General features: G+C 42.3%; 1 protein-coding gene across 2 annotated transcripts in view; it reads left to right on the top strand.

Annotated features, from left to right (window-relative positions):
- The window catches only part of ADAMTS19 (ADAM metallopeptidase with thrombospondin type 1 motif 19), a 126,960-nt gene that overhangs the window by 71,769 nt on the left and 41,393 nt on the right, over positions 1 to 13,798 (top strand). For both annotated transcript variants that reach the window (XM_081880345.1, XM_081880344.1), the window contains exons 9-13: positions 1,892 to 2,032; positions 4,302 to 4,452; positions 6,247 to 6,348; positions 8,901 to 9,031; positions 11,548 to 11,720. In XM_081880345.1, coding sequence (XP_081736471.1) covers positions 1,892 to 2,032; positions 4,302 to 4,452; positions 6,247 to 6,348; positions 8,901 to 9,031; positions 11,548 to 11,720 — 698 coding nt within the window. The remainder of the gene's footprint in view (positions 1 to 1,891; positions 2,033 to 4,301; positions 4,453 to 6,246; positions 6,349 to 8,900; positions 9,032 to 11,547; positions 11,721 to 13,798) is intronic.

Genomic DNA, 13,798 nt, shown 5'->3' with positions numbered 1-13,798 from the left:
ATTTGTGGGGCATAGGAATTGGTTCATTTCCCCCACCAAAATATAGTCCGGCCCCCCACAAGGTCTGAGGGACAGTGGACCGGCCCCCTGCTGAAAAAGCTACAGTCTCATTGCAACCAGTCATTAATATGCCTGTGTCATCCCAGAAATACTGAATTTGTTGTGCAAGATTTCGTTCGGCTTTAGTTTTGGCTGGATTATTGGCTGACAGGAGTGTGTTAGTTGGGCTGTCAGTTCAGGATGTTTTAACGTAAGGATGCCTGGCAAGAAAAGCTCTTTGACACATGGAAACTGGTTTGCTCTGCAGGAGGGAAAGTGCAGAATTCACATACTTTGGATTTGGGCCAGACAGCTACAATTGTTGGTGTGAGGTGGAGGAGAGAGAGAGAGGAGGATTTGCATTACGCTGTAGTCTTAGTAGCTACGATGCTTCCCTAAAAGTAGTTTATCTGATTTGTGCGACTTGAGAAACCCAGAACGTACAATCCTTATATGCAGCCTTAGCTGTGCTGTTAATCTAGTTGGTTTTTCAACCCCACATCTCTCCAGTCTTCCTTCTTTCCCTCCACCTTCTTTCTTCCCTCCACCAAACAGTTATAAGGAGTCAGCCTTCAGAAGCGGTATTTCTGAATCTTTTCAAGCTTTGAAATGGAATATTGGGATGGGTAGACAGTCGTTTATTTAATAAGACGGGGTGGGGGTGGGGAGCGAATAACATATATTTTTTCCATGCTTCCCTGCGGAAAAGATGCTTGTTAGAGTCATTGAGCATTAAATGCGTTGTGAGAGAGGGAATTATTTTTTCTTTCTTTCTTATTTTTATTATGTATTTTGTGGTTTTTAAATTGCCATTTTATGTTGTGAGCCGCCCTGAGATCTATGGATATATACAAATTCAATAAAATAAATAAATAAATAATTCGTTTCACTTCTAGATCGCTTTCATTTTTTTCAAAAAAAAAAATCTGAAAGTGGTTTACAACCTACGTCAAAATGTAAAATCCAGAATAAAACATTGCAAAAGAAAGTCAGATATAAGTTATACATTCAAAACAACATAATTAACAAGAAACTAAAATATTTCTTAAAGATTTCAAAATAAAACATTACAAATTAGGTCACTGCAGAATGCAGATTTAACACAACCAAGTTAGAAATAAATACCTTATTTCAAAAGAAAACATTACTAGAGGAAATCAAATAGAAAATGCATATTTAAAACAGCGTAACTGGCAAGAGAATCAAGTATTATTGTAAACATAAAACATATATCTGCTGCTGTTGCTGCCAATCCTGCCAATGGTGGTTCATGGAGGGTGACGGATGTGGAACCTCAGGCTTGGTGACCTTGGTTTGCACTAAGACACAGCCAAGATGGTCTTGGGCCTCTTCAGCAGCCTCAGTTTTTGTAGCTGGAGTCAGTCAGGTGGGGAAAGGCTTGCAAGGGAGGGAGCAACATTAGCAGTTCTGAAATTTACTCAGTTCTCAAAATTTAAGCAGCCTAACTTCTGAGCAGACCGGCAAGCAACAGTCTTGTTGATCTTGCTTCATGAAGGCTGCAGTCCTAACCACATCTGAAGTCCTGTTCAATTTAGTGAGCTTCCTATGGGGATTTCAGTCTTTAACTAGCAGCAAGTTTCATTAAACTTGGTGGGACAAATTTTTGAGTCAGATGTACTAAACTGCTGAATAACTTTGAACAACTACAACATGTTGCCACCAGTGTGTGTGTGTGTGTGTGTGTGTGTGTGTGTGTGTGTGTGACATACTGGGAAGTATGTCTGTTTTGAAAGGGAGGAGGAAACTACTGCCTTTCTGTGAGCAGTTTAAAAACTATTTATATATTTCCCTCTTAAAATAAGCTCTACTTTCAATACTTTCACATTTTTAGCATGGGAATAAATCATGACAATGACCACCCATCTTGTGCAGATGGTCTCCATATCATGTCTGGAGAATGGATCAAAGGGCAGAATCTTGGAGATGTTTCATGGTCCCGGTGCAGCAGGGAAGATCTGGAAAGATTTCTCAGGTAATTCATTCAACAAGTGGAATTGCTTAATGTCAGCTTTTACATCTATTCATTTATTTTCTTTGATGGCTGTAAATTTTAGACATGCCAAGTTTTCAGCCCCCTGTAGCAGCTTCTGTATCAGGTTCAAAAGGTACTGTTGAACAGTTTTGAAAGTGTGGTGTCTCGGCTTTCAGTATTACTGGAGTTATCCAGCAAGAGAACATGAGAGCTAATTGAAGGAAGAGGGTAGAAATAATTTTTAAAGGTTTATTCAGCTATGTTCAAAGCAAGAGGAAGAACAAGCAGGTAGGAGGTCCCTTGGGTGGAGAAGATGGAGAAATGTTGTTGGGTGACAGAGAGAAGGCGGAACTGTTCAACACCTACTTTTCAGAGGTTAGATGTGTTGGGAAACTGTGTACGTGCAGCTACTCACACAGAGTCAATTAAGGTTTGGCAGACAGCCAGAAGGCAATCTGAAGGAGTAAGTCTGCCTGATGATAACAGAGACATGGAGACTGCTCCCTGATTGGTCAAACTCTCTCAAGGGAGTGATAATTAATGGCCTACTAACTGGAATGTGTTAGTTCAGTATTTCAGTATTCAGAGTTCTGTGTCAGTGTAGGAGTTGAGAATTGTGAGTCGTGTCAGAGAGAGCTAGCTAAAGATCCGTGTTCTGTTCCTGTAAATAGTCCACTGTATATAATAAACACCTAACTACAAGTTCCTGGTTCCTGCTTCGTCTATCCTGTCTGCAGCCAAGTCGCCAATTGCTTCCATGGATTTTACGTATACTCTGCTAGGTCTGGCTAAGGTCCTGCAACTAGTCAGAAAGTTGCAAAACACCAAATAGGTTTACCAATAGGATGGACACTTGTCATGTATGATGTGGTTGAGATTGCAGGGCGTTGGAATAATGACCCTAGGAGTCCCTTCCAGCTCTACAATTCTGTGATTCTTTGTATTTTACAATAAAGGTTCTTATGTTCAAGATAGGACACTGGTGGCGCTGTGGTCTAAACCACTGAGCCTCTTGGGCTTGCGAATCAGAAGGTTGGTGGTTCGAATCCCTGCGACGGGGTGAGCTCCTGTCGCTCTGTCCCAGCTCCTGCCAACCTAGCAGTTCGAAAGCATGCCAGTGCAAGTAGATAAATAGATACCACTGCTGTGGGAAGGTAAATGGCGTTTCCATGCGCTCTGGCTTCCGTCACAGTGTCCCGTTGCTCCAGAAGTGGTTTAGTCATGCTGGCCACGTGACCCGGAAAGCTGTTTGTGGACAAATGCTGGCTCCCTTGGCCTGAAAGCGAGATGAGCGCCACAACCCCATAATAGCCTTTGACTGGACTTAACCGTCCAGGGGTCCTTTACCTTATGTTCAAAGACACGTCTGTTCAAAATGGGGCAGAGCAATTGCATTCAGTGTTCATTTTTGGAATATTAGGGAGCAAGCTATTGGTCTAATCCAGCAAAGAAGGCCCACAAAATACTGTTCATGAATTATCTGGCAGGAGTCTGCCCATATGTTGGGTTGGATTAGGGACTGTGTACAAAAAAATGTGTACATAAGGGACGCGGGTGGCGCTGTGGGTAAAACCTCAGCACCTAGGACTTGCCGATCGCATGGTTGGCGGTTCGAATCCCCGCGGCAGGGTGAGCTCCCGTCGTTCGGTCCCAGCTCCTGCCCACCTAGCAGTTCGAAAGCACAATTAAGTGCAAGTAGATAAATAGGTGCCGCTTTATAGCGGGAAGGTAAACGGCGTTTCCGTATGCTGCGCTGGTGCCGGCTCGCCAGAGCAGCTTCGTCACGCTGGCCACGTGACCCGGAAGTGTCTCCAGACAGCGCTGGCCCCCGGCCTCTTAAGCGAGATGGGCGCACAACCCTAGAGTCGGACACGACTGGCCCGTACGGGCAGGGGTACCTTTACCTTTTACAAAAAAAGGAATTAAATGCAGATGTGCACCTGGCTTAATTTATGTACCTTTACAAGGGAAATTTCTTCCATTAGATTTTGTTTGTTTCATTTTTATCCCCCCCCCCCCCAATTTATATTGAATAACTGGTTAATTTGAAACAATATGTGAATTATGCAAGTTCATGGTCATAATTTGTTAGTTCAACCTTTACACTAATTTGAAACCCTAGCGTTTCACTAAATGAAACAGAATGGTTCTCTAAGCGTTCACTTTAAGATGTATAATTCCTTCTTTGTAGTGTGTGCATGTTTTATGTCAGTACAATAACCAGCCTCTATTACTATTCACCAACTTCTAAACCTCTTTATACTGCCAGGTCAAAGGCCAGTAACTGTTTGCTACAGACAAATCCCCAGAGCCTTAACTCTGTGATTATTCCTTCAAAACTGCCAGGGATGACATACACTGCAGATGAACAGTGTCAAATTCTCTTTGGACCAACGGCCTCTTTTTGCCAAGAAATGCAGGTAACAGTGATGACACATTTTAATTTATCCACTAGCTAGTACATCCATTCTTTGGCTTTTTGTGTTCCATAACAACAAGGGGTTGAAAAATAAGAAATATAGAGTGGTTCCAAAATGTTTATTCTTACTAGCTACCCAAAGCTACCTTAAATTGTTCCCATCCTCCCTTGCATTTTTCAGTATATAAAAGTCAGGTGTTCTGTGGCAAGAAGATTGCTGTATATTCCTAAGGTGAAGCAGATTTGACACTTTTCTTCGCCCCCTTCCCAGTTCTGCTGTTTTTAGAAAAACAAGGCTTCTGTAACTGAGCTAGAATTTCTGTCACTGAGGAGAAAAACTGGTTTTTGGATAAGACCCAGAGTCAGATTGTAGAGGAAATATATTAAGAGCTTTATCCAATATCACAGCTGATTTTACAGGCAACTTCAGGCCAGAAGGATAAAGCTAGAAGGATCAAAATACACAGAAAGAGCAATTATCTCTAGCAGTTATCTCTGAATATAAACCTAGCTGCATATATTGCTTAAGATATACAGAAGCAATGAGTATATTCCTGGCTGGCCGGCCCCAAAAACATCTGGGGAGCAAACAGTAACCCACACAAGAGTTTGCCCTTCAGCCATTCTCTGGGCTGCAGCTACCTCAAAGTTTGAAATCAGTGAAGAAATAGATTTCAATTGATTTTTGTCAGGGGGAGTGAATGAGGCCAACCTATTTCCTGATTTGGTCCATGGGGTCACAAAGAGTCGAACACGACTAAACAACAAGCTTGGCTCATGTTCAAGCCAATTAAGTGTGATCCATGAGGACCTCATCCATCTCTAGCTCTTAAGCCTAAACTTGTATTTCCAGGAGCCAGAATGCTAGCTAATCACCATAACCATGCCTGAATCCTTGGCATGAGTGGGATTAGGTTGGCAGAAGATGGATAGAGAAACCAATGCATTTTTAAAATTTACATGAGCTACTTGGGAATTCCTTCCTCATTTTGAATTGTGATCTACAGCATCCATGACTTGAGTGCACTGGAAACAGATTTTATTCTGTGACCAAAGCATAGTTTTTATTGATATCCATGCTTGGCAGAGTTCGATCACATTCTGTTTATTGCCTTTAAAAGCAGCCACTTTCTCATGAAATAGACAAAGAACTTTTGCCCAGGCAGACACATTATATTCATTATTCTGTGAACTGCCCTGGGACCCCTGGGTATAGGGCAGTATATAAATTCCAAGAAGAAGAAGAAGAAGACGCGGGTGGCGCTGTGGGTTAAACCACAGAGCCTAGGGCTTGCTGATCCGAAGGTCAGCGGTTTGAATCCCCGCGACGGGGTGAGCTCTCGTTGCTCAGTCCCAGCTCCTGCCAACCTAGCAGTTCGAAAGCACATCAAAGTGCAAGTAGTTAAATAGGTACCGCTCCAGTGGGAAGGTAAATGGCGTTTCCGTGCGCTGCTCTGGTTCGCCAGAAGCGACTTAGTCATGCTTGCCACATTACCCGGAAGCTGTACACCGGCTCCCTCGGCCAGAGATGAGCACCGCAACCCCAGAGTCGGTTACGACTGGACTTAATTGTCCGGGGTCCCTTTACCTTTACCCCTCTTCAGCAAGGGCTTACGGGACAGCTTTTCCCCATGAGCCCATCACATGGAGAGGATACGGGGCAAAACCTTGCCTAGTATTTTGCTGCAATCTATGGGCCACAGCACCGCCGTGCAAAGGCGTCCTGTGCTTATTGGCCACGGAACGGGACTTAAATACTAACTTTTACATTCTTAGTGTCTGTTTTCCTCCCCAGCATGTTATTTGCACTGGATTATGGTGCAAGGTGGAAGGGGAGAAGGAATGCAAAACTAAGCTAGACCCACCAATGGATGGAACTGATTGTGACACTGGAAAGGTACTTTGCAACCTTATTCTAAAGAAGTCACATTTGTGTATCGGCTGTTTGGTTGTTTTTTTTGCAGTTTTTTTCTTGACGTTAATTCTGGAGTGTAAAACCCGCCAATTGGATTCTGAAGCAAATAAAAGCAGGCTTTCTTTGCTTTTAAGTGACGTGTGCATATGGCAGAGTGGGCATCATCTTTGCAGAGAATTTCATTTCTGTATAGATAGTGACTGTTTAAATAGTGCTTACCAATGGCAGGTTTGAAACGTGCTTGAATTAATCTGAAGCCCAGTTAATTGGGTTGACCTTTTGTTGATTTAAAAGTTTTTAAGTTTCATTTTCTCTAAGAAATAGATTGATTTAACTATTGAAGCCATCACTGATATACAATGGGACTCTAGTATCTTTCCCAGTAATTCTTTGGGCCATGATGAAATGCGTAAGACGAGAACTTCAGGATCACACATTTATTAGGCTGTAAGAAATAGGTTGTCTTTCCCCCCCTGTGCATGCAATGTATTACTCTTTCTGTATTCTTGACCCAATTTCAGGTGCTTCTGCGCGTGTGTATTATGCATGGCAATTTCATACAACTATATTTTATAATAGAATAAAAAATACTTCTTTATGGTCACGCTGCAGGATAAAAACTGGCACCTCGTTTTCTCATTCCATTATGAAGCACATCCAGTACTTGAAACTGATATCCCTTTTTCAGAAGGAAAATGCAACTGAATGAAATAAATAGTATTGTGCGAAATCCAAAACTATTAAAATCAATGGGAAAGTTGTTGGTCATATTTATCTGACAAACCGGCTCCCTTATTTCTGGATTACTGTGATCAGTTCAGTTGCTTCTAGTCCCAAACCCTCACCCCCAGAATATTATAAATCCTCATAACCTATCTGTCTGATGGAATTTGCACTTGTATATCTTTTTAATACAAAGATGTTTAAAAACTTATGTTACCAAATGCATCTCAAGTGCCTATTAAGAATTCCCAAAGCACCGGATTATTCGTCCAGAATTATTGTCCTGGTTTATTATAACAGTAGCATAAAAATAACTCTTTAATGGGAAATATTCATGAGTCTTGCACAAGCTGTGCATGCTTTTGACTATGTGCAGTCATAAAGTGAAGAAAATCCATATATATTTTTAGTGGGAACGAAAGGTCAGGCAGGCACATAGATTTAAATTGAAGGAAGTGCAAATAAGGTGTCTGCTTTGTCTCTGTGCTTGTCCAAGCTGGAGTGACTGAGATTGCTAAGTATACATACTTGGGTCAGTGTAACCCCCACTCCAGGGCAATATGCCTGGTTTCTGCCCAAACTCAGTTTCTTCGCAGAGGCTTAAAATGGCTGCTATTAGGTAGCTAGGCAAGTTGACAGGGCCCAATGGCAGAGGAAGCCTTCCTGGCAGCACCAGAGCCAACGGGAAGGTGTGTTTCTGTCATGCGATGGGTCCAAGTCACAAGTCAAGCTGTTTACATGCATTACGGCATTCCCATACACACACACACACACATATATATATATATGGGATATATATATGGGATATATATACCGGTACACACAAACACACATATATGGGATATATATATATATATATATACACACACACACACACACACACACATATATATATATATATATATATATATATATATAAAATTTGCAGCCATGATTTCCCCACAATGGATTACATGGACCTCAAATTCTAAGATAACCAGGTCAAGTTAGGCTAAGCCTTAACTACATAGTATGTACCATAACTCCTTCTAAAATGCTGCATTTCTAAATACAGTATTTTAGATTGTGCTTCTTGAAAACATTTTTGTACATTATTTTCACAAATATACACATTTTTGTGTGCACTTTCCCACTACTATGAACCCTTTGTATGCATTTTTTTTTTTTTTTAGAACTTGAACATAAATTTTAACACAAATTCAGTGTGGATTTGAAAAACAGCTGTATTTTGGTTTGCATTTTGGTTTGGGAAATGCAAACTCATTTGGTTTGTAGTAAAATGTGAACTGTAGAAATTTCTCCCCCAACTCCGATTGTCCTATTACTACTTGATTAACAGGAAGCACAGTCATTCTACACCAATGGGGGGAAACGAGACTTCCAAAAAGAAAATGTGAAAGTCCCTTTAAGTACCGAATGCCCAGACTTTAGGAATATGATAGATTTGTCAATAGGCATAAAATGTTACAGGATTCATCCAAATAGTAGGTTTGAGGGAGAAGGGGAATGAGATGTGCATTATGTATTCCAATGTTAGCCTTGCACTCCCATCAAAATGGGCAGAGAAGCAGTTGTGGGACCTGACAATTTCCTTTTTGGTTCTGGTTTTCCTTCTAAGTAGTGAGCTGAGAATACAGAGAGCTGTTTGCATGTATATACCGACAGGTGCTGGACCAGAGCTAAAATGGTTACCCTTTCGATGTGGCATATGGTTTGAACAGAATTCTCGCAATGAATTATTACTCATGTGTCCCCTATACACACACACACATGCATACATACATTAATCTGAAAATTGACTTTTTAAATAGTGGTGCAAGGCTGGAGAATGTACCAGTAGGACATCATTCGCTGGACGCATGGAGGGTGAATGGAGCGCATGGACCACTTGCAGCAGAACCTGCAACACTGGAGTCAGCAGCCGACAGCGCAGATGCTCAGGGTAGATAACGACAGTTGCAGCTTTTTTTTTTTTTTGTCCTTGCAATATTATTTACTAATATAGCTGTACCAACCTGGTTGCGCACAGATGCACTACATATTGGCAAGTCTTCTTTATTTGCCAAAACTCTTTCTAGCCTCTCCTTCGTCACAAGCCATCCCGGGTTAGGATATAATAAGCAACTGAAAACCATAATGCAGGGCTTGCAATTACAAGTCTTCTAAGTGTGTTCAGCAGAATGTTCTTAGAAGTCCTCTTTTTACATCCATGCTAAATGCATGAACGTTGGAGGTCGAGGGGCTGCACCCAGGGGACATTGAGGTGGGGGACACCTTGTCCCCCCCCCCCCAGACCCCAACACAAATCAGGCTGAACTAATTAATGTGGTTAATGAATGAAACCAAATATTGTCTACTTAGCCCTATCCCCTCGATTCTCCAATTGTAATTCCGTTTCTTGTTCACAACAGAGTATAAATAAGAGGCCTGTAACCACGGAGCTTGTATACACATTAGCCATAATCCGGCTATGCACTGTGGAAACTGTGGCCCAGATTCAACCAACCCAAGAGGAAGCCAGGGTAGGGAATCCCTTTCATGCAACAGGGCTTCCCCCTCCAACCACTGCAGCTCCCCCAAATTTGCTCAGGAGGGTCAGAAGAACCCCCAGAACATTGCACAGAGGGAGGAGAGCCGGGGTTGTTCAATAATAATAATAATAATAATAATAATAATAATAATAATAATAATAAATTATACCCCGCCCATCTGGCTGGGTTTCCTCAGTCACTCTGGCTGGCTCCCAACAGAATAATAATAATAATAATAATGCCATCAAACATTAAAAACTTCCCTAAACAGGGCTGTCTTCAGATGTCTTCTAAAAGTCAGATAGTTGTTTATGTCCTTGACATCTGATGGGAGGGTGTTCCACAGGGCGGTCACCACTACCAAGAAAGCCCTCTGCCTTGTTCTGTGTAGCTTCACTTCTCGCAGTGAGGGAGCCGCCAGAAGACCCTCGGAGCTGGACCTCAGTGTTCGGGCTGAATGAAGGGGGTGGAAATGCTCCTTCAGGTATACTGGGCTGAGGCCATTTAGGGCTTTAAAGGTCAGCACCAACACTTTGAATTGTGCTTGGAATGTACTGGGAGCCATCTGGTAAGCAGAAAAGTTTGTGCAGACAGAATGATCAGAAGAACGTAATATTGAATTCCCCCCATGATCTATGAAAACTGTCATAGAATCATAGAATTGTAGTGTTGGAGGGGATCCCAAGAGTCATCTCATCCAAACCCCTGCAATGCAGGAATCTCAGCTAAAGCATCCATGACAGATGGCCACCAAACCTCTGGTATTAAGCTCCAAGGAAGGAGAGTCCATAACCTTCCAAGGCAAACAACTCTTACAGTCTGAAAGTTCTTCCTGATGTTTAGTCGGAATCTCCTTTCTTGTAACTTGAAGCCATTGGTTTGAGTCCTAGCATCCAGAGCAGGAGAAAACAAGCTTGTTCGCTCTTCCATGTGATATTTGAGATATTCCTTGAGATATTTGAAGATGGCTGTCATATCTCCTCTCTGTCTCCTTTTCCCCAAGCTAAACATACCCAGCCCCTTCAACCTTTCCTCATAAGGCTTGGTTTCCAGACCTTTGATCATCCATTACCCTTCTCTGCACACAAGCCCTTTCACTGCAAATGCAACACTCTTCTCTCTCTTATAATCTGAGACAGAAGGAGGAAGGCTTGCCTTTTCTGAATGGTTTCACTCAGCTCTAGTTTGGGACAATAATGTTCCTGCAGAAGATGACCTCGAGACAGTTGCCATTTGAGCCTGCCATTAGTTACCGTCTAGATCAGCGGTTCTCAACCTGTGAGTCTCCAGATGTTGTTGGACTACAACTCCCATCATCCCTGAGCTCTGGCCTTGCTAGCTAGGGGTGATGGGAGTTGTAGTTCAACAACATCTGGGGACCCACAGGTTGAGAAAGGCTGGTCTATATCATGGGTAGGCAAACTAAGGCTCGGGGGCTGGATCTGGCCCAGTCGCTTTCTAAATCTGGCCCACGGACGGTCTGGGAATCAGCATGTTTTTACATGCGTAGAATGTGCCCTTTTATTTAAAATGCATGTCTGGGTTATTTGTGGGGCCTGCCTAGTTTTTTTACATGAGTGGAATGTGTGCTTTTATTTAAAATGCATCTCTGGATTATTTGTGGGGCATAGGAATGCGTTCATATTTTTTTCTTCAAAATATAGTCCAGCCCCCCACAAGGTCTGAGGGACAGTGGACCGGCCCCCTGCTGAAAAAGTTTGCTGACCCCTGGTCTAGATTTCCCTTTCGCCTCGAGTACCTTTAACTGCTACTTAAAAGTGACCCTTTAACCAATTAGAGATAATCACTGACGTTATCTCTGACTACAAAGAACAATGGGGGGGGGGAAACAATCTGTTCCTGCTGTATAACGTCCTCAACATATCCCCTGCGAACAAGTTTACTATTTTGGTTTTGTCTTCCCTAGTCCAGTTCATGAAGCGGGGGAATGCCACGGTTCCAGAATACAGTACAAAATATGTGAGAATCCCTCTTGTCCCCCTGGAGTGCCTGCATTCAGGGACTGGCAATGCCAGGTCTTCAGTGTAAGAGCATCATATCAGAAACATATCCACCAGTGGCAGGCTGTTATTGACGAAGGTAAGCCTAACTCACATTTCTGCTGCTAGCATTGTGCTGATATGAGTTATGCTACTGCAAGTGATTCACTAGCAAAAAAATGACAACCTTTTTTAAAATAAACAAATAAACATCTTTACTGAAAGTTCAAAAAGTACATAATTACATGTGCACTGAACATGGAGAAACATAAATAAAAGAGAGAGAAAGAAAAGGAAAAGCAGAACCCATGTGGAAAGGAAAATAAAGGGGGGAGGGGAAAAACCCAAAACTGTATATTTTACAAGGTTGCTAATAAAATAAAGATATAAAAAATTGTCCTGTAGAAAGTGCAGGATTTGAACCCCAAATGCCTCAAATAGTCACAAGGACAGCATTTATGCTTTGATATAGTCTTTTTTTGTGTGTCATTGGATTATGCTATGCAAATTCCAGTAATTATTATGAGATTTAACAGAAAATAGAGTCCTATTGATACATGTCTGATTGTGCATAAATGCCATTCACTTATACCTCCTGCATTTTCAAAAGATGGGTTAGGCTCTCATCACGCAGTTCTTTTGGGTGTGCCAATTCTACACAAATGCCCTGACAGAGTTCCCACACCTGGAGAAGAAAAGATCACTGGATTACAGTAACAACCACTTTTGTCCCTTTAATGAAGGGCCAAAGGGATGTGTGGATGAAACTGATTTCTTCTTTATATTTGATGCGAATATTATTTAGACAGAGTATCAAATGTGGTTGTTTAGAAAAGAGAGTTTTAGTTATGAGGTCAAGGAAATAACTTTTAATCCTTTTGTATTTAAGGTGAATTGAATAAGCTTTAAACACATGCCAGGGACATGTCCCCACTGAGCAGGGCTTCCGGTAGCCCTCAAATCACTTCTGCAGAGCTGTCACTTGTTCTGCAGTTTGCAGAAGGTAAAAATAATAATAATGGTTCAATTCTCTATTGAGCAGCAAGGAGAGATGAGTGCTTCTTAACTTCAGCAAACTGCAGCACAAATTAAAGAGTTGACCTTTCCTCCCAAACCTCTGCCCGTGAAAGAGCACTGAGGGACCGAGAGGGTCTTCTCTAATTTGTGCTGTGGTTTGGAGAGAAGAAGATACATCAGCTGCTCAAAAGAAACTTTTATTACCTTCTGCAGGCTATTGGAGAACATGCTTGCCTTCGCCCAAATTCCAGAGAACATTGTTGAAGTATCCTCAGCCACCATAAATAATATCTGGCTTGGAAGCCAAGCCAACATTTGTGCATCTCCGGCAGAGGGTACCCTTGATTTGTTTTCATTTGGGAAGAGTCCCTCACTGAAAATTACTCTCTTTTTATGTCTCAACCCATCCATTCTCCTTGCAGGAGACCAAGGAAGGTTTTAGTGTATGCCCTTCATTAGTAAGTCTGCTTGGAAGGAGAGCTTTCCTTGTGCTTAACCTACTAAAATGAGAGGGACTTTGCGATCTTGTGTAGCTCTCGTTTGTTTTAATACTGCATGTCTCGAACCCTCTTCAGGTGCTCTGCATCAGGGTTAAGTAAACATGCAATAGAGAAGAGGATGTAGCTCTGCCCCTTCCATTGCCATTTTCCCATTCCCAGTGAAAGGTTGGTGGGCTGGGTTGATGGCTCCTCCCACTAGCGGAAGACAGGAAACAACCCATTGGGAAGTAGGCATGGCCACGATTCAGTTCTGCTCCTCCCTCCGTTATAAGCAGCTAGCTTGCTTCCTTTTGCTCCTGCTGTTACTTCTCTTCAGGCCTATTTGAAAACGTTTTTTCCCTATCTTCTTTCATTCACTTCTTCTTTTACCTGTGCCTTTCTTCAGGCCCAGTGTTCCTGGGTCTCCAGCTGCTTTTGAACTACATTTTCCTGATCCCTGGTCCTGCTAGCTAGGGTTGATGGGAGTTGTAGTCCAAAAACAGCTGGAGGCTTAAGTTTGGGAAACCCTGCTCTGGCTTCTAGGCACCTTCCCCTGATTCACTCTGATCCTTCACCTCCTCTGTTCTCTCTAACCCCTGCTCTCCCCTTTCTTCTCTGGATTGCTTCGATGAAGGGACATCTTTCAAAGAAATGCCAGCGCTGAACCTCCATCAGATGAGGA

The sequence above is a fragment of the Podarcis erhardii genome (assembly GCF_964252035.2).
Source record: "Podarcis erhardii genome assembly, chromosome: 11".
Lineage (NCBI taxonomy): Eukaryota > Metazoa > Chordata > Lepidosauria > Squamata > Lacertidae > Podarcis > Podarcis erhardii.
The sequence above is the reverse complement of the archived record's forward strand: the minus strand, read 5'-3'. Positions and strand labels throughout refer to the sequence as shown.